At 45.2% G+C, this 21,159-nt stretch overlaps 1 protein-coding gene across 2 annotated transcripts in view; it reads left to right on the forward strand.

Moving 5' to 3' along the window:
- The window catches only part of HHIP (hedgehog interacting protein), a 136,427-nt gene that overhangs the window by 6,100 nt on the left and 109,168 nt on the right, over positions 1–21,159 (forward strand). For both annotated transcript variants that reach the window (XM_053258129.1, XM_053258130.1), the window contains exon 2: positions 14,793–14,985. In XM_053258129.1, coding sequence (XP_053114104.1) covers positions 14,793–14,985 — 193 coding nt within the window. The remainder of the gene's footprint in view (positions 1–14,792; positions 14,986–21,159) is intronic.

Here is a 21,159-nt window from a genome sequence, read left to right on the forward strand (position 1 = left end):
TAAAATTGACCCTGATTCGAGAGCCATTCTGGTGGGCTTTCCCCTTGCTGATTGGTTTTCTGGTACTGGCTTCCAGTTGCCTTGAGATCTCTTGCTTATTGGCTTTTTATCATACAAATCAAGGGTTGTCATGGGCAGCTGTGCCACCATTGACTGGGTGGAGTGGGGGGGGACACAAAAAGGAGGCTTTCAAAGGGCCTGGCGGCGGGTGGGGGGAGGCAGAGAGAGCCCTTAGTGTGCCCCTGAAGAGGATACATCAGGAGAAGAGGAAGGAAGGAAAGAATCAAGGAAGGTATGATTGTGGTTTTCTTTTCTCAGCACTGAGTATAATATGCTGTGCTATTGCTGCTATATTATTATCTGTCTGGTTTTGCTGGAGCTCAGATTGACAAAGGCAGAACTTGGATGCCTTCCTTCCTTCCTTGAGTTGTGGTTTGGTCTGTTTGTGAATTGTTGTGGTGAGAAATGGACAGTGGCAGCTCAGCTGTTTGTTTGTGTGTGTGTGTGACATTTCTTGGTGATTGGTGTGATGAGCTCCATATCTGGCCTTGAGACTAACTTGTGCTTCACTCACTGCTCTTGTCTGCTCTGCAATCTGCATTGCAAGGTGTACTCACTCAAAATGTGGCTGAAGATGTTGTTCTAGTTGAGCTTATGGCTATGCTTGCTGGCTGCTAGAGGTGCTGCTTAGGGATGTGCACGGTCCGGAGCAGTCCGGACCGGCACCGAAGGGGGGCCTTACTTTAAGGGCGGGGAGGGCTTACTTACCCCTCCTGCCTCTTTGTCCCCTCCAGCGCCCATATTCAACAGAATAACGGGGCGCTGGAAACCAGCCGCCCCCCCCCCGCCGCGGACAGATTTGGCCAAAAACTAAAGGTACAAATGCCGCTGCCGTCGCCCACCAGGCCTCCCTCCCTCCCAGCTGCCCACCCGCCCGCCCGCCCGAGTCCTCACCCGGATCGGAGGCCCGGTCTACCCGGCCTTTTCCCGGCGGGTAGACTGGGCCTCCGGCGGTCGGTGTGCTTTGTGGCGCGCGCATGCGCGCGCAAAGCTTCTTCAGTATGCTACAGGACTCCCTAACGAGAGGAGCTTTGTTCGCTAGCTCCTCTTGTTTTTTTCAGAGATCGGGTGAGGACTCGGGCGGGCGGGCAGCTGGGAGGGAGGGAGGGCTGGCGGGCGACGGCGGCGGCATTTGTACCTTTAGTTTTTGGCCAAATCTGCCTGCCGCGGGGGGGTGGTGCGGCGGTGGGGGCGGCTGGTTTCCAGCGCCCCGTTATTCTGTTGAATACGGGCGCTGGAGGGTGCAAACAGGTGGGAGGGGTAAGTAAGCCCTCCCCGCCCTTAAAGCAATACCCCCCACCCGGACCCGGACCAGCCAGGGCCGAACCGGTTCGGCCATTCTTTAGAATGGCCGCCAGACCGGTTCGGACACACCCCTAGTGCTGCTGTTGCAGTGCTGAAGAAAGGAGTCGTAGTTGTGTATTAGAGAACAACTTATGCCAATGATGTTACTGCATTACAGGCGCTGTGGCTGGCAGTGGATTCTGGGTCATTGATCCTTTTTTGGACGTGTTTGGACCATGCGTTTGGAAAAATATGGTGTACTATGTTGGGAGGGACTCTATGCTTCTGTTCTGCAGTGTTTTTCAAGGCAGGGTTGCAAAATCTGTGCACCCTGTTTGTTTTGGCCATAGGGAACAATGGAGAACTCAAAACATCTGATTGTACCCCATGGGTAGGTCCTTGGGACACAAAAGTGGGTTGGGTGGTAGGGTATGATGGGTGCTACCTGCCACCCAACTCACAAAAGAAATAGGCAAGCAGACAATTTAAAAAAAATAAACAACCCTTTCCTCAAAGCCCCCATAGGATCATGTAATGATTCATCGAAATAGCCAGCAATGGCTGCTGTTTTGACAAACTGATTCAACTATTTTGCAGTCTGATTTGAGCTCAAATCCAATTTCAAAATCAGATTCATGCCCGTCTCTAATATTCATGCTGTTCGAGATTCCTAGACAGTGAGACTCTGCTAGGAGACAACTGCTAGTGAGACTCTGCTAGGCAAAACTGTTAGTGGCTGCTGCATGATGATCAGGAGGGAAGGAGATTTCCTACTAGGGCTGTGTATGGAACTGGTGGTTCAGGTTGATGATGATCAGGAGGGAAGGAGATTTCCTACTAGGGCTGTGTATGGAACTGATTCTGGTGGTTCAGGTTGAATTCACACTGGATCATGAGCCAGTTCTATTTGAACTGGGCCTTGGTTTGATTCTATGGTTGAACCGGGTCGAACTAGTTTGGAACTGGTTCGCTTCAGCTCAAGGGGTATGCCTGTAGAGGGGAATCTGGTGAGGATTCCCCTTAACAAGCAAAGGAGAACCCTGCCTTTAAAATACTTCTAATGTAGGAGCAAGAGGGCACCTTACGACCACTGGCAGCAGTGACAGCTCCTCTAAACTCCAGACCAGATCTAGCACTTCCAGTAGCACAGCCCAGTTCTGGCCTCTGCACATGTGCAGAACTGTGCTGTGCTGATGGGAGTGGCCACCCGGTCTGGAGTTTACAGGAATTACTGCTACTGCCGGTGGTCATAAGGTGCCCTCTTACTACCATCCCAGCACCCATGAGAAATATTTTAAAGGCAGGGTTCCCCTTTGCTTGTAAAGGGGAATTGTCACTGGATTCCCCTTTACAAGCATACCACTCAAACTGCTGAACCAATTCCATTCAAACTGAGGTCGGTTCAGTTTGAACTCGGACCAGCACCCCTTCTTGGGGGGCTGGGCTGGTTCAAGTTTGAACTGGTTGAACTCGCCCGATCTGCATCGAACCAGGTTCAGATAGATCTGGTTCTGCACATCCTAATTCCACCTTAAGCACTGGGAGGATGTGCTGGAGATAGGGAGTGCTTTCAGTACTGTGTTCAAAGTAGTATCTTCCGCTTCTCTACAAGCCCTTTGTCTTGTGCTGATCTTAGAACAAAGCAGAACAGAACAAAAAAAAGAACATTCAGTGTAGCTGCCTTGCCTGATCCCTCTGAAAGCCTACATCAATCAGTCCTGAGGATCAAGTGGTAAATTTACAGAAAAGCAAAGAATTAAAAAAATCACACCATTCCACAAAATCTATTCCTGAATTTGGATTGCCTAACACCTTAAGTGGTGCAGTGGGGAAATGCTAGACTAACAAGCAGAAGGTTCCCAGTTCGAATCCCTGCTGGTACTATATCAGGCAGCAGCGATATAGGAAGATGCTGAAAGGCATCATCTCACACTGCGCGGGAGGAGGTAATAGTAAACTCCTTCTGTATTCTACCAAAGAAAACCACAGGGCTCTGTGGGTGCCAGGAGTCAAAATCGACTTGACAGCACACTTTTCTTTATCTTCTATAAAGAAATGTACTCCCTCCTCCTCGGTCCATTTTCATATGCCAATATGCCAAATGTCACAATTTACTTTTGTAATACATAGTCTAACACAATCTATGGGATTGTCCCCAAGCTACTCTAGAAGTAGTCTGCACATCTTCTGATAAGTAAAGTAAAGTGTGCCATCAAGTCGATTTTGACTCCTGGCGCCCACAGAGCCCTGTGTTTTTCTTTTGGTAGAATACAGAAGGATGCCTCCCGTGCAGTATGGGATAATGCCTTTCAGCATCTTCCTATATCGCTGCTGCTTGATATAGTACCAGCAGGGATTCGAACTGGCAACTTTCTGCTTGTTAGTCAAGCATTTCCCAGCTGCACCATTAGGTGGCTTACATCTTCTGGTACCTCTAGTGAATTACCACTAACGGCTACCTAGAGAAGTGCTTGCAACTGGCTAGAAATAAACACAGCAGTTACCTCCTTGTACAATGATCTGGGGTAAAACATCCCATCAGAAGTCCATGTTGAATAAGAGAAGTTGTCCATCTCAAAGTTTGATTTGTGGCCCCGTCATGTCTTCCAGTTTCCCCTCAACTTCTGTCTAGCCTCGTCTGCTGCACTTTCCCAAGCTCTGGAATAAAACTGAAATGGCAGTCTATACCCCCACTGTCTCAGTTCTTCATGTGTCCTTCCCCTGGCTATGGCTCCCTGCCTAGGCTTGGACAGCTGGAACTCCTCTCTTCTAGGCATTGGCTTCTTTTGTTTTTTTTCCATAGCAGCTAATTAGACTCCCCTCTCCATATCCTGCTGTTCTTGAGGCCTAGCTTGGCATCGGTGGCTGCCTATACAATCCATCCTGGGGAAAGTGGAAAGTTTAATGCTAGCTAGAGGTGAAAGTACTGATATCTTTTAAAGCTATTAAAATGTCATATTGAAAATTCACATACCCATCTGTAGGCTAGAAGGGTGTGCATTTTGCATATTTTTTGTTAGCAAATCCAAGGACATGTAAGCATTCCTTCCATGTATTTGTTTCTTAGCAATCATGAGCCAAATTAAAGTGATAGGTAAACAAAATCAGGTTGGAAGGGCAGCTTCTTTCTTATATAAAGAAGGAATGGTACTTAAGACACATCCAGATCATTTATTAACAAGTTAAAAAGCACTAGCCACCTAATGGTGCAGTGGGGAAATAACTTGACTAGCAAGCCAGAGGTTGCCAGTTTAAATCCCCACCAGTATGTTTCCCAGACTCTAGGAAACACCTATATTGGCCAGCAGTGATATAGGAAGATGCTGAAAGGCATCATCTCATACTGTGCATGAGATGGAAATGTTAAAGCCCTCCTGTATTCTACCAAAGACAACCACAGGGCTCTGTGGTTGCCAGAAACAGATACCGACTTGACAGCACACTTTACTTTTTAAAAAAGCACTGGTACCAGTTCAGATCCTTGAGGGACCCTGCTTTGCACATCTCTCCACTGAGAAAATTGTCCATTTATTCCTCCTTTCTGCTTTCTGTTCTTTAACCAGTTACCAGTTCATAAGAGGACCTGTCTTCTTATCCCATGGCTGATGAGTTTGTTCAGGAGCCTTTGATGAGGGACTTTGTCAAAAGCTTTCTGAAAGTCCAGATGTACAGTATTTATTGGATCCCTGCTGTCCATATGCTTGTTGACACTTTCAAATAATTCTAGGAGGTTAGTAAGGTAAGACTTATCCTTGCAGAAGCTGTGTTGGTTATTCCTCAACAACACTCTATATGTTTGATTTTCTCTTAAATGGTGCTTTCTATCACCTTGCCTGGAATGGACATTAAACTGACTGGCCGGTAGTTACCTAGATCCCCTTGGATCCCTTTTTAAAAATTGGAGTTACATTGTTCTGTTTTCAGTCCTTAGGTCAATTCTAGGGACAAGTTACATATTTTTGTTAAGAAATCAGCAATTTCACCTTTGAGATCTTTAAGAACTCTTGAGTGGATACCATCTGGTCCTGGCAATTTGTTTGTTTTTAATTTGTCAATAAGACTAGAACCATCTTTTGTTACCTCTGTTTGCCTCAGTTCCTCAGACTCCCTTCCAGAAAAGGCCATTTCAGGGGCGGGTATCTGCTCTACATCTTCAGTAGCAAAGACAGTTGCAAAGAATTCATTCAGCTTCTCTGCAAGAATTCATTCAGCTTCTTCTCAATCTCCTTTTCCTCCCTTGTCATCCATCAGTCCAGCCACCTCCTAGGCTGGTTTCTTGCTTCTAATTTTTTATGGTTGGTCTTAACATTTTTAGCTATATGCTCCTCAAAGTATTTTTTTTGCTATAGAGTCTGGAATTTCTTTCCTATAATTACTTACTAGGACTGTGCATTGAATTGGAAGAATATTTGGATCCAATTTAATATAGTCCCTATCAGCCACATTTTCACTGTATCAGTTTTTATGCAAAATTGCTAATACCAGCTCTGCCCAATTTGATGTTTTCTGTATTGTATTGGGCTGAATCAAACTATCTGCTTATCAGATGGCTGTTTTCATATTGCTTTTCTCTGTTGCTGATGTTGCAAAACTTGCTTGTTGTTGAATCAGGTGATGTCGGGGTGGAACCACCATTGAGTGAATGGGTTCAAAGAACCTGGGCCACCGACCTGCAGGGTCCATGCCTTGTGGCCCAGCCACACCCCCTGCAACTGACATCAGATGCGGGGGCATAGTTTAGCTCGCAAACGGGGCTGCATAGCCCCATTTGGGAGCTAAATAGGCTAGCGCCGCATTTGCAGCACAACCAGAGTGGCTCTCCCTGCCTTTTTAAAGCCGCTCCTGGCCATGCCGTGAACGAGGTGCTAGCTGATTTAGCTCCCAAATGGGGCTGCGTGGCCCTGTTTGTGGGCTAAGCTGCTCTTCCTGCTCTGATGTCAGATGCAGGGGGCATGGCTAACCTTCACTCCCTGTGACTGAAGTCTGATGCTGAGGTATGAGCCAGAGGGTGGGGTTAGAGGGCTGCCACGGCGATCTGAACCCGGGATGCCACTGGCCTCCCTCCACACCTGGGTGATCTGTCATGTATAGAAAATGCTGAAGCGGGGGTGGGGGTGGGGGAGAGCATGCAGCTGCCATCCTTTTACTTCACTTCAGAAGTGCCTTGCTCAAGAAGGAGGGCTCCATCAATTTCACAGTCTTGGCTCCATGCCACTGACACTGGAGGCTAGGACCACTAATGATGCTCTTCTGCTCCAGATGGTGAGAGAGCAGCTTGAGCAGCAGAGTAGTTGCAGTGGCTGTCCTGTCACCAAGATGGCAGCCTTCAGGGCAAAAGCAGGTGGTGTCTGACCTTACTCTCACCTTCCTTCAGTCCTGAATACATGGCTTGTAATGGCATCCAGCCTGTGGGGAGGGAGCTTATTCCCTCTCCCCTTTGTCTCCCTCCTGGTTATTCATCACAAAGACATGTGCTGCTGGGTGAGTTTGGGGATGAGACCTTATTTGGAGGCCAATTTCTCCCTCCACAAAAGTCTATAAACTATGGACGGTCACTTTCTTTCACATTTAAATTATCCAGCTGGGGGCAAAGGGAGGAGAAATTGGTTTAGGAAAATGTACATTAATCGTGCATGTTCTCCAGGGCTAGTTCTCCCCTCAGGCCTGTAGAGATCATTTTGCCCCAAGGGTGGTCCTTTCATGAGACAAAGGGATGCAGTTGCCTCAACCAGCAGATTCTTTGGGCTCCCACAGGACAGCAGGATGCCTCCTGCCATTGCCTTCATGGCAACTCTTTGGGACTGATCTCTTCACACTCCTTGCAAAGCTTGCAAAGAAGACAAGGCTGTTGGCAGCCTTCCACCCTCCTTACCCCCTGAGCTACTTCTAAAGCTTGCAAAGATCCATTTTTAAAGGGGGCTTGTCCCCACCAGGGCATGGACAGTGCTGCATTTGGCGCCCTGCTTCAGGTGCTGAACATGGCTGTCCATGTTCTGCCCTGCAGTTGAACACAGCTGATATGTGCTGACCACAATGCCTCCCTTAGGTCCTGCTTGCTCTCCTCCAGCCCTAGCCCTCAGCTCTAGTGGATGAGAGCTCTAGCTATTCTCTTCTGCCAATATCCCAAGAGAGCATGAGGGCTGAGTGTAGGGATGTACATGGACGGCACGGGCAGGATGGAGATCGGTTCCTCTTAACAAGCAGTAAGCAGGACCTTACTTGTTCTTCCGCTGCCCCACCGTTTTTCTGGGTGCAATACTCACTGTTCAAAAGTCTGCACACAGCTGCAGCACTGCTTCCAGAAGCCTGTGCATGGCGTTGACATGCACATGGCCACCATGCATGCGCATCAGTCATGTGCATGTCGGCGCTGTGCACAGACTGCTGGGAGCAGTGCTGGTTCGAATGCTGGTGCCCGAACCTGTTCAGTGGTTCCCTAAGGAGGTGCCGAACTGGTTTGGACACATCCCTAATAGAGTGCAGGTGTAGCCCTAGTGCACTATCAGTTTGAGATTAGGGGGAACCAAAGGCCTTTTTAAGAACAACTACTACACGGTTTTACTGCATAGCTTGGAATTCCCCCTGTTATTGAGAAGCCCACTGTGACTTTCTCTCTAAGCTCATTTTGGTGGCCAGCATGTCTGCACTCGGGACACCCACTTGACTAATGAGGATAGTAATGCATAGAAGCACTGATACACTTGTGAAGGGCTAGGCATTATGATGGGCTTTATTAACCTAATCCTGTGTCCTTGACCTGTAATGCTTTTGCCTGATTCAGCTCTGATGTCACAGTGAAACACTGTAAGTAGCAGTATCATGGCTCAGGTTGTGGCTGCCATAGTTTTAGGTGCTCCCATGTCAGGAGAACCTGAGCAGCCTTTTGTCAGGCACCTGATAGCTGTGACGACTTTGGAGATTTTGGATTTGGAATTTCAAAATCCATGAGCACCCAGTGTTAAATTCAGGTGTGTAAAATATGCCTAAGATGCAATGGTGTTGCAGGGGACTGTGAAGATATAAATCAGTTGAGTAGTTTCAGAGGGTTTTTTTGTGGTTTGGTTTTTTTTTAATTTTTGATGAAACAAGTAGACATAATGACACTTGCTACAAATGCTATGCAATGTGCTATAAGTCTTTAGTGCTTATATGGACATACTGGTAAGTTAAAGTGTCCATCTAGCTTGCAGTTTCCAGTTTTTGGAGAAATAAAAATTGTAAACACTTTTACTTAATTTTTTTTTGTGTGAATATGTATCTGTATATGTCTCTCTGTGTGTATCGCGCTTGGCAGGTTATTCTGGCTACAGACTATGGTGTGGGGAGGGGGCTTCCATTCTTTGTGTCCTACTCTGGGGCATGGTTTCGGCCAGCTACTTCTGGGGCCTCCACAACCTCCTTCCTGCTTCATTCCTACAAGACACATGGACATTGGCCATTGTTTGGCCACCCTCCTGCACATGCTACTTTGTTTCTGGAGGACTCAAACCCTATTGTTTCTGGCTGTATGTGGGACCCTCTCCCCCCCACATACCAAGCTGCATGTACCTTTGATTGCCTCCTTGGCAGTGGAGCCTCTGCAACCTTGTCAGGTAGAAGGGGCAAGCCTGGCTCCCTTTTTCTTTTTACCCCTAGAAACCCTTCAAGACATTGCTGGCAGGTCCATGCTCCTCCTTTCATATGTCCAGGGATGCCTGCAAAGACATTGCACTCCACAGTTGGTATGTACCCCTCCCTGTTTTTTCATTGCTGCCCCCCTCCTAGCATGGACAGGAATACCCTTTCCCTTTGGCTGCTGGCAATGGATTGGGGAGCTGTTTGAAAAAAAGTGGACAACAGTTTAAAGAACAAAGAATAAAGTTTTATTCAAAGAAAAAGATAGACAATATCCTCTTTGCTAACTTTTGAGACAAGAACAGCAAACTTCGGGGTTTTTCAACATGTGAGTGTGAACATTGCTATGGAAGCTTTGTGCATGGTTGCAAGCTTGTGGTTTTGGGCTTTGCAAACTTGCTGTTCCTTGGAGCTGGCCATGCATTCAAGGCAGCCTGTGTAGTGCTCGAACTGCCTCTCAGCAGCCTCCTCCGGGGCACCCACCACCTCCCTCATGGTGTGTTCATAGGGAGCTCGCTGCATGACCATCTGATCTGTGGCTTCCTCATGCCTCTCCCCCTTTCTCATGTCTAGCTAATGGAGCACATCACAGGTGGTCTGGGAGCTCGCTGCATGACCAGGTTCTTTTACGAGCTGGAGGTAGTCAACACACTTCCTGTTGCACAGCTGGGCCACACACTTGGCATTTGTCATTGGCCTGTGTGGGGTGGGATCCAAGGGCACTGGCTCCTCCATGGGCACTGGCACGGTGGGCACAGCTGGCATTGCTGGTCCTTCCAGGCTGTGTGTTACCACAACTGCACTGAAGTGCTGGCTAGATGCTTCGGTTATGCTTCTGTGCTACATGGGGGAAGTTAGCTCACTTGAGGTACAGTTCTGATGCAGCATCAATTTAAGCTAGTCTGATGCACTGGAAATGAGAGAGGTGCGATTCAGGTTTCAAAACTTTATCAAAGTAAAACTGGGGAGTACAGGAAGAAAAGGGAAGGTTGGTTAGGAGTTTCAATAAATGGGCTAGTGTTCTACCGAAGGTGAATGAGCTTAGTTTGAGATCTTTACCAAGAGTGCCTAGGGAGAAGAACCAAGGAAGGAAGCAGAAAGGCCAGGGAGTCCAGGAAAGAGATGATGGAGGTGGAAATGTTACCTATCCTTCCTAGAGTGTTGGTTGCACAAAGTTTGGTGCTCCTTGGGAGTAGGGTTTATGGCAGGGTGAGAGATGGGAAAGAGGCAAGGGGCAGCAGCCACAATTTGCCTCTGGAGTGTAGAATGGATTCTGATTCCATGTGGCTTGATCTTGGTAAATATACCCAAAATCGTGACCTGAGGCTATCCCTCCCTGGATGGCATGCAATTTGGAGCATGACAAAGGCATCAATTGCTAGGCTTAATCAATGCAGGTGTGTCCTCTGAGCAAAGGCAAGTTCAAGCTTTGTAAATGCTTACCTGTGTGATGGAATGTTTCTATGTTTGTTCACTCCCTTGGGTGGACACCCCAGATGCAAAGTTGCAAAGCCTTTGTTTACTGATGAGAGTTCCTTCCTTATCTTTACCAGTCACTTGATCAGGCTAATGAGGAGGGAAATGATTTTGTTTACTCCACTTCAAGGTGCTATCTATACCACAAGTTTCCCTAGCACCATGAAAAGAGGCTATAGAAGTTCTGAGAATCTGTCTGGCACGCCCTTGTACAGTCTTTTGCAATTCAGACCTAAAGGCACTTTGCCAAACTCTGCTTTCGTTAATGACCTGCTCATGCCGGGGTCTGGAGCTGTGTGACGTGAAAAATATCCTGGAGGCTTATAGTCTGTCAGCTTGGCTCATCTGCTGTATGATGGAGAGGGGTGCCTGTTTGCATGGCCCCGAAATACTGCTGTTTGTCAACATTGATAGGGGCTTGACAGGGTCCTCTCTTTCAGGTGATACTGCAGGGAGGGAGTGATACATGGAGAGGGAAAGCAGTATAAAGATTTAGGTGTCATAAACCCTGTGGAATTACCTGCCTAGGTGTGCTGTTGGGTCAGGGAGTTCTGTCCCCCTCCCTTCCCACAATGGAGGGGAGCCATCCTACCTGCCATCCTCGGCCTACCACTTACCTCCATCCAACTTCTGCACCTGCTTACCCTCCCCCCCCCAGTGCCATCCACCCTAGATAGTAACATGTTTTGGTGGAGGGCAGATAATGCACCTCTCTCTGGTCCCTTGATGCACCCCCTCACAACCTCCTGAAATACAGGACTAGCACCCCTACCCCACTACCATCTATGGGCAACACACCAGCCCGCCCCACTCCACAGCTCAAAGCACCATTTCCACCCTGCTAACATCCATGGGTATCAGATTCACAGATTCACCGAGTACAGAATCCTCAAGTACTCATAGGGAGGAAGCATGTGGGGGCATGAGCATGACTAAGGGCGGCCTTGGAGGGCCCCTGACTCAACATCTGTGCCCTATTCTTGGAGCAGGACAAGGTTTCTCTTGTGTACCAACCTCCTCATCCAAGCATCCCCACCGGTTCAGAAGTGAATAAGCCACCTTCATAACAATGGAAAGGCTCATGCATGGGTAGGACAATGAGTTGTGTGGCAGATGGGTGAAGGGGACCTTGTCCCCTATCAAGGTTTTTACACAAACACCCAGATAAACTCCTATGTAGAGTTAACCCATGGTGGGGAGAGTGTCCGGTGGCCCGATGTATTGGAATTAAACTCCCCCCACTCGCACGGCAATGGTCTGCTTGGATACAGCAGCCTCACTTTGGCCAGGTCGCATTTTTGCAGCAGCAAAGTAATTCAGAGATGCTGCAGGGAAACCACAGCCAGGGCAACTTGTGCCCCAGGCTTTTCAGAGCAGCACAGTCATTTGTTTTGCTTCTGGACAAGAGAGCCCTAGCTGTGGGTGCTTTGGCACCCCAGCCCCGCCATCTGCCCAGGACCCAGGCAGCTGTGACTGCTGTTGGTGCACACCTTGCTATTGGTGCGTACCTGTGCAGCAGATCACACCTTTCCTATGCCTAGCTGCCTATGTCTCCGTCTTTCTCTCCCCACCGTCCCAATGTGGGGGACACACACCAATTAGAAAGTCGGAAATAGCCAAAAGGTTTGTGCCGCTTTAAAATTCCCCAACTGTTGCCTCTTTAAATTCCCCCATTCACTGTTGCAAGGCAGAATGGGGAAGACAGAGAAGGGTGTGTGTGTGTATGAATTATTAGATGAAAATGAACATGAGAGAAAGGCATTTGGCAGTTAGTCCATAGCTCTCTATCCACTGGAGCTTTTTAAAAACAAAAATGGTAACTTGGGGCTGGTTGAGATTAGGGATGTGTATGAGCTGTTTCTGTACTCTCTGGCGGGGTGGTGAGCAGTTCCATTCAAAAGCAGGTAAGGAGTTCCTTACCTGCTTGCCCCCCACTGCCAGCGCCTTCTTTGCAAACACCCATGCAGGGCTGTGGCGCCGCTCCCTGCAGCCTCCACGCAGCATCACACGTACATGGCCGGCGCACATGCACATGGCCGCACATGCACATGCAACACCATGCTGACCACGCAAATGGCTGGTGCGCATGCAGACACCAAGTGGAGGCTGCAGGGAGCAGTGCTGCAGCATTGCAGGCCCGTCCAGGCATTTGCAAAGCAGACACTGGTGATGGAAAAGTAGTGGGGTGGGGGCAAGCAGGTAAGGAGTTCCTTGCCTGCTTTTTAAGGGAGCTGCTCCCCACCCCATCAAGCCAGTTCGAATGCTGGCACCAGAGCTGGTTTGACGCTTCCAAGAGAAGGTGCTGAACCGGCTCATGCACATCCCTAGGATAAACACCGTCCTCTACATACAAGGGGATGAAACTGCAGTGAGAATGCACCTGCCTCAACGTCACAAAAGGATGTGCTGAAGCATTCTTGGCACATCTTCTAATTAGGGGTGTGCACAAAACTGGAAAACCTGGTTTAGTTCGAGTAGAACCAGACTCGCACTGAACCGGATCTGGTCTGGTCCTGTGCACATCAGAGCTGGGCGGGCCCAGTCCAACTCTAGTCCGAACCAGTTCAGGCCTGGCTCAGGGAGGAACAGAAAAAAGATTTTTTAAAATCAAAATAAAGAATGGCAGACTAACCACCATTGCAGGGCTTCGGGGGTGTTGCCGTGGTTGCAAGGCGGTCTCCTGATGTTCCCCCTCCCCCCATCGGCCTCCCCTTTTCAGGCCATTTTGGGCTGTTTTCAGGTCATTACAGGCCTCTCTGCAGTGGCAGTGGTCATTTTGGAGGCCACCATGCATGCCCATTAGCTATCTGCATGGCTGGGTCCCTGACCACACAGAAGGTCAGTGGACATGTGTGATGGCCTCCAAAATGGCCGCTGCCACCGGAGAGACCCATAACGGCCTGAAATGGGCCAAAAATGACCGGGGGAGGGCAGTGGGGCAGGGGGAACATCAGGAGACCACCCCCCAGCCCTGGCAACACCCCAAAGCCCTGCAATGATGCTAAGTCCACCATTTTTTGGTTTTAAAAACCAAACTGGCCCTGGATCGGACCGGTGGGTTTGGCTCAAGCTGGGCCAGTTTGAGTACAAGCCATCTCGATCTCGAGCTGGCTCATACATCCCTACTTCTAATCACATGTGAGGTGTGTTCATCCAAATTGCCCCTCTACACGAGCTGCAAAACCCTGTTTAAGCAGGGGTTTTCAATGCATGTAGGGGGATGATTTGGAAGACCACTCACACGTGATTAGAGGATGTGCTACTATCACATCAGCCAGTCCTGTGGTGACATTTGAGCAGGTGCGTTCTCACCACAGTCCCATCTACCTCGCATATAGAGGAAGGTGTTCATCTGAACCAACCCTCTGCCAACATCCAGGTTTAAAATACTGGCCAATGTTTAACGTAATTATAAACTGTTTTGTCACTTTTCTTGAGTGATGTAGGAGAAGTGATTGTAGTAGCAACAACAGCTTACACAATAGGTCTACTTCCAACATTACAGGAGATTCTAGTACACTTATGAGTTGTTCCTCCAGCAATAAATGTTGAGCGGGCATGTTGGCAAGCAGACTAATCAATCATTCTGCAGTTCTCACCCACTTTACAATCCATTGGTTTCAGTGGGAGTGAAACTTGTATTATTGAGCAGTAACCTAACAACTGGATCCCCCTAGGCTTACTGATACACATCAGAGGGCTGATGGGGAGAGGGAAAGGAAGCACCCTCTTCTGCCTGTCCATTTGGTGTTCTCAGGTCAGTGCAAAGAATTGCCAGAGGGGAGGCAAGGACTTACTACTACCTAATGTATCTTGTAAATCCAGCCCTTCCTCTCTGCCACTCTCAAAGCCTTTTGTACTGATGCTTGAATAAGGGTGCAAGTGTCATTTCCTCTCCCACTGCTGTCTTCCTACACCTTCACTCTTTGCCTCACACATATTTCCACTGTCTTGGATGAGAGGGGCACGTGTGGAGGTCAGAGGATCTTGCTGGGGGTAGAGTGTTGGAGGGGCTGGAACAACTTGGAACCATACACAAGTTGGAATGTCACAGTCTTGACATTCCAGGATCAGGTTTTAAATGGAAGAAGAAATAAGTTAGAACAGTCACTTGGATAGAATATGTTTTAATTTTCATAGGCTACAACTCTTTAATGTCACCAAATATGATTATTTTTTGCATATGTTGTCTGTAATATTTTGTTCTTCATTTGATCCTTATAGTGTTATTACTGAAAATGCAACATTGTTGTTTTGATATATAATTGGTTAAATTGGCATGAATTCTTCACATTAGTTCAAAGTACTGTTTTGCAGACGACAGGAAAGCTTATATGTCTCTGGTTTGTGGTTTGCAGATCTTTTCTGTTACCAACAACACAGAATGCGTGAAGCTGCTGCAGGAAATCAAATGTGCACACTGTTCGCCGAATGCTCAGAATCTGTTCCACTCAACTGAGAAGGAAACATTCGAAAGAGAACTAGTCCTTCCTTTCCTGTGCAAGGATTATTGTAAAGAATTCTATTACACTTGCAGAGGTCACATTCCAGGTAAAAATATTGCAAAATAGTAACACATTGTGTATACCTTTTATTTGCTTACACATCATGTAAAGCATCTGATATCTATTCTACTGTGCTTTATATTAAGAAAATACTATTCACAAGTTTTATGAGTCAGTCTTAATAACAGGAATTGTGATGGTTAAGTGTACGTTTTTACAATTAATTGTATTGATGTGGCATGGTATACAACCTGTCATATTCTGGTTAGGCTGTGGGCCCACAGGGTCTTAAGCCAGACCTGGTGGGTACTGCCCTTCAGCTGGAGGTGCTCAATATCAGGCAACAGGTTCCCAGTACTAGATGAGAGGTCCAGTGTAAAAGCTGGAGAAGGAAGAGGATAAGCTCTGCAGGACCTGGGAGAGTTCCCAGTGGGTGTTGCCAGAGAAAGCAGATGTCGATCTGGCAGAGCCCATGGTTTAACTGAGTCCTTATATGCTGTGGATTGTGGTTTTATTATAGCTGTCTTTTTGTTGCATTGTGCTTTTATAATATTTCTATTGACTGTTTTGATTGTGACTCATCTTGGCTCATCCTGAAAGATGGGATAAAAATCTTTTACAATAAATGGAATTTAACATGGAATTTACAGAGGTGGCCTCTGAATGTGTCTGTTGACTTCTCTGCTGGGAACTTTTCAGGGAGTGAGCAGTCTTCGGTGAGATATTCATCCTGTGTACTGGCCATGCCATCTTTGCAGAATTGAGGGCATTACCCCAGATGTACTGAATCCAACCTATTAATAATAATATGCACTCAGTTATTTATTGTTGTCATTAATAGGTAGGATCCAAAGGTGCCCATTCACTTTCAGAAGGAGTCTTCTGCTCACATAAGCATTGTTTTATGCCTGACACCAAGAGCATTGTTTGAGAAAAGGAAAACAATATACAAAGGTATTAATCTGCTTGTGCAAATTCAGGAAATATTTTCCTTCCACTCATGGTTAGTTCCAACACTGGGTGTTTTTTGTTGTTTTGTTTTTTTTAGTCTAAAGCATTGTTATATAATTTTTTCATAGCAAACACTGAAATGGGAAAAAGACATCCCTGCCCAAAGACTTACAATCTAAATATTGATAAGATGTGACAGAAGGCAAGGAAGACAGAAAAGGCGATTAAAAAATGCAAAAATAAGTCGTTGATATGGTAAAACATGTCAAGTTGATGGAAGTTTTCTTTTTATCACTCTCTTTTTTTATTTAAAAAATAAAACAGTACAATATTAAGGGAGGAAAATCAAGAGACAATCTTAGTTCTTAAGAAATACTTTAAAAGAAGAAAGTGAAGAATTGAGATTCTTCTCTCTCTTCTTTCTTCCAGCAGGAGAAAGTGAGTCCTGCTGATAGGAAAAAGTGAAAGAGGGGAGCCACAACAACTACAAACACACCCAACCCTAACGAATGATCAAAGGAATGGCAAGCAAAGAAAATAGAAGAACAATAGGCAGTAATGGAGGAAGGTGATGTCCTGGCCTCTTTGAAGCATTGTGCTAAAGGGCAATATCAAAGGTCATCAGCAGCTTCAGGTAGAATGGTGGCTGTTAAATCAACAAGGGGAAGCCCCACCTTCCTGGCCCCATGGGAAATCTAAGCACTTTAACTTGTAATTTTAAAACACCTAAAATACAAACATGGAACCTTGAGGCTTCATGGGAGATCTTCACCAATAATTATTTCATGTCCCAAAGTTTGTTGTCCTTTTAATTCTAAGTTACTCATGAAAGGTAAATGTATTCAGAAAACTAAAACAAACTTTCAGCTGATTGGTCAAATTTGGTCCAGTTTCATGGTGCTGCTAAAATACAAGGCAAAATAGTGACTTTTGATAAACACAAGAGAACACAACATAATGTTATAGGTTGTGCTCAAGTCCATTGATAACAGTAGGATTTAGGAAAGTCTAACTTTTCTGGATTGTTTCTATAGTCTACCACCTTTCCTTATACCATCAAAAATATGCAAGGGATATCTTATTCTCCAAGTAGTTTGACCTTAGGTTGATTTTATAAAGTATTCTATTTCAACTTTTTGTTTTTTAACTTTGCATATATTTTGCTATCCCCCAGCAAAGGGTTATCGATGTAATCCAGTGAGTTGAGCTCCTTGAAGTCCAATTAATGTCAGTGCAATAGTATTGATTTATTAAGTCCCATCAAGTCAGTGTCGACTCTTAGTGACCACATAGATAGATTCTCTCCAGGGTGATCTGTCTTCAACTTGGCCTTTAAGGTCTCTCAGTGGTGCATTCATTGCTGTTGTAATCGAGTCCATCCACCTTGATGCTGGTCATCCTCTTCTTCTCTTTCCTTCAACTTTCCCCAGCATTATAGACTTCTCAAGAGAGCTGGGTCTTCTCATAATGTGACAGAAGTATGATAGTTTGAGCCTGGTCATGTGTGCCTCCAGTGAAAATAGCAATGCTTAAATCTCTTCTGTTGAAATCAGCAAGTCTTAAGTGCTCTGCTTTGGCTGGCACTTAAAAAAAAACCCTTGTCTTTAAAAAGTGTGTGTGTGTGAACTCTGTTCAACTTTTTGATATCACTTCACCTTTTCAAATATACCATTACAAAGGTACCTTCTCTTTTGTCATTCCTCTCTCCATGTTTACATTATGAATGTAAATGGCACTGCCGGAGAAGAAACTGGGCTATTAAGACTTGTCAAATAATGTAATAATACAAGGAGAACTGCTTTGTCATTCAGTGGTCGATTGTTAAAACTATATTAGCATACCTTAAGCTGTGTAATAATCATTGCTGAAACACATGCAACTTTTTTTGAAAGCTGCATAAACCATAAGAGTTGCAAAACAAGGCATAGACTAATAGGAAGCAAGTTTAGAATAATTTAAAAAGAATGCTTATGTACAGTGTATTCTTGATTTCTTTGAACTGTCAGGGATGCAGAACATTTTTTGTAGTGTTCTCTGATTAACTTGAGAAAACATTTTGAAAAGAGTTGCTTTTTCCTTTTGGTGTGGTTTAGCATGTATCTAAACTCATTCAAATATGAAAATATTATTATTGTCTTTGTAAACTACAGAGACATTTCTAAGGCTTTCTTAACCCAGCTGTTTCTTGCTCTTTATTGCATTCCCCAAAGCAAGGCAGAATAGATCACAGTTGCCAAGACTGCCTGTTGAGCAGCGATAACAGATTAGATTAAATGTTTGCCTCATGTTGGAGGCCGCTAGGAAACATTACTACTTTAAAAAAAATCTATCTAAATAAAAACTTTAATTATCACATACAAAGAGCATATTCTGCTATACTTTAACACTATCCACACTATCCTTTTTTTTTTGCTTGCAAAATTCATTGTTCTTGAGGAAAATGCTCTTTCATGCTATGAAAAGAATAAGATGCTAAAGGAAGCGGGAAGAGAGTGGGCTGAGCTGCACAGGAGCTGGAGTCGAAAGAGCCTCACTCCCCAGATCAACATATGTGGTGACGAATGACAAATTTATTTTCCTACAGAGTTTGTGTATATGTAAAACTGCTGAAGTGCATCAAGATGTCAAGTGCTTTTTGTGACCACCCAGGTTGCCTTGAAAGATAACCAGATGAAAACATAACTTTTAGCACTGGGCAGAGAGCACTGGGCTTTGGAGGAAACAGCTTACATGCTGTAGCATCGACCAGAATAGGATTTTTAAAAATACATCAATCAGGTGCTAATTATTCTAAAGGCTTCTTCTGAAAGTGGGCCAGCCACACTGGCAAAAAATTTACATGCCCGTGTCCAACCAAACTGACTGATATGTTTGGCAGATTGACCAAGGACATGTATTAATATTTCCTGATAGAACTGTGTTGAGATTCTGTTCCTACTTATGGGACAAACAACAAATGTCTGAATTCTGGAGCATGATGACTTCTATTTTTTTAAGATCCCTTACCAGAAAACACAAGAGTTGCAATTTATTTCATTTTTAACAGCTTTTTCTAAGAGTTGTACACACCATATTCCCTATGCAAATAAAGATGTATAATCTTGCTTGCTTAGAAAGAAATGTTCCACCATATTCAATTAACATTTTATGAGATTTTTTGAAAATGAAAAGCAAATCTATTATGGCCATTATCTTGGGGAGGGGGATGATGATTGATTTGATTTCTATACCACCCTTCAAAAAATGGCTCAGGGCAGTTTACACAGAGAAATAACAAATAAATAAGATGGCTTCCTGTCCCCAAAGGGCTCACATTCTAAAAACAAAAAACAAGATAGACACCAGCAACCGTCACTGGAAGTACTGTGCTGGGGGTGGATAGGGCCAGTTACTCTCCCCCTGCTAAATAAAGAGAATCACCACGGTAAAAGATGCCTCTTTGCCCAGTTAGCAGAGGCAAAGGATCCAAAAAGGTTTTTACAATTCTTTCTCTTTATCAACTAAACTTTACCAACTAAAATGACACAAAGTAACTAGCATGCTTTTGAGTTCTCCAGAACTTAGTCTCCAGCATTAAGTGGGTCCTTTATGGGGCACGTGGGTCCTTTATGAGGCAAAGAGAAGAAGTAAAAAGAAACACGGTAGCCCTCCTATTAGCAAAGCTGCAGAATAACTGTAAGCAGTGCACTAGGCAAAGACCAATGAAAGTACTGCTCTACAGAATATGGAGTGCAGTGGTGGTTTGAGACCTCTGTGCGCCTGAGGCAGTGTGTCGGATCCTGCCCCCTTGGATGTGCCCTCCTCTCCCTCTTTCCCATTTAAAAAAAATTGAGCGGTGCAGAAGGACATCTTGATGCCTTTCTGGCACCCCAATAATCTGCTGCCTAAGACGATTTACAAATCAAATGAGTATAGTGAAGTAGAAAGTTGTTCATACCAATGATTCTTCCAAAGACTTAATGGGAAGAGGGATTATCCGTGTGGAATTTTGTTGTTGGGTTTGATTGCTTTTGCTATCTGAATATTATTTTAGCTTATCTCCTAGTTATGGATTTTGAAGTACAAGTTCTATTTTTTTAAAAAATCCAGCTACACTGGATAGTCATCTTATTCTTAAGTTCTTAGCTATAATTGAGCGGCTGGGTTCAAAGAACATGCCCTCCCAGGTCCTGAGGCCCCCTCCCCCAGTTCCACCATCCCTATTTTGTTCATTATCTCCATCAGTCCGAGGGACCACTGGGGAGAGGGGTGAACATGGGCTCCCTCTCCCCTAGCTACTCTATTGTTCTTACTTTTGTATCATCACCATTAGGATTAACTTTTCATAAGTTTCCGTAAGTGTTCTGAATGCATGCATTGCATATTTACTTTGATTTTTGATGGAGGTAGAAAATGTATGCTGATCTGGATAAAAATAAAATGTTTACATTTTTTTTAAAGTACATAAGGAAACATGTAACAATCCAGTCAATGAAAGCTCCTGAATTCATCTCAGTTGATGATGCCTAAGTTTAGTATTGGAGAATGCTGTTTACATTCTGCAAGTGTAGATACGTTCCTAGCTGCCTTTGAAAACACCATCACCCATATTCCAAGGCCATTTTAAGCATGTAAAGGGAGACATTAAGAGATGTGGCTGATTTACTATCTGTTCCACCTTAAGTGACACAGTGGGGAAATCTTGACTAACAAGCAGAAAGTTGCAGTTCGAATCCCCACTGGTACTATATCGGGCAGCAGCAATATAGGTAGATGCTGAAAGGCATCATCTCATACTGTGCTAGAGGAGGCAATGGTAAACCTCTCCTGTGTTCCACCAAAAAAACCCATGGGGCTCTGTGGGCACCAGGAGTCGAAATTGACTTGACGGCACACTTTACTAGAGTGATATGCTAGATGATATGATAAAGTAGACATTGTATCATGTCTTTTGGCAAGAGGCGTCAAATTGTCCAATTTCCAGTATAATAATCAAGGTTTATTGGACTATTTGTGTGTCAGATTTCAACTTTCTATCTGTTGAATTACCATGAACATTTGGATATCACTATCAGTGAGAAAGAAGTCCAGGCATTCTTTTTCCTATCAAGTACTAGGAGTTGTTGATGGTGGTAATGGTGTGACAAAGTCTTGGGCAATGACTTGCTGAACTACCTTAATGTGTGGACAGCAAGAAGGTTTCTGGATGCCACTGACTGAGCTGATCTGATCCCAGGATAGGCAAAAGGAACAGGAAATTAAGAGCAGAAGAAACCATCTAGCACTGGCA

Source organism: Hemicordylus capensis, chromosome 5, assembly GCF_027244095.1.
Source record: "Hemicordylus capensis ecotype Gifberg chromosome 5, rHemCap1.1.pri, whole genome shotgun sequence".
NCBI classification, from domain to species: domain Eukaryota; kingdom Metazoa; phylum Chordata; class Lepidosauria; order Squamata; family Cordylidae; genus Hemicordylus; species Hemicordylus capensis.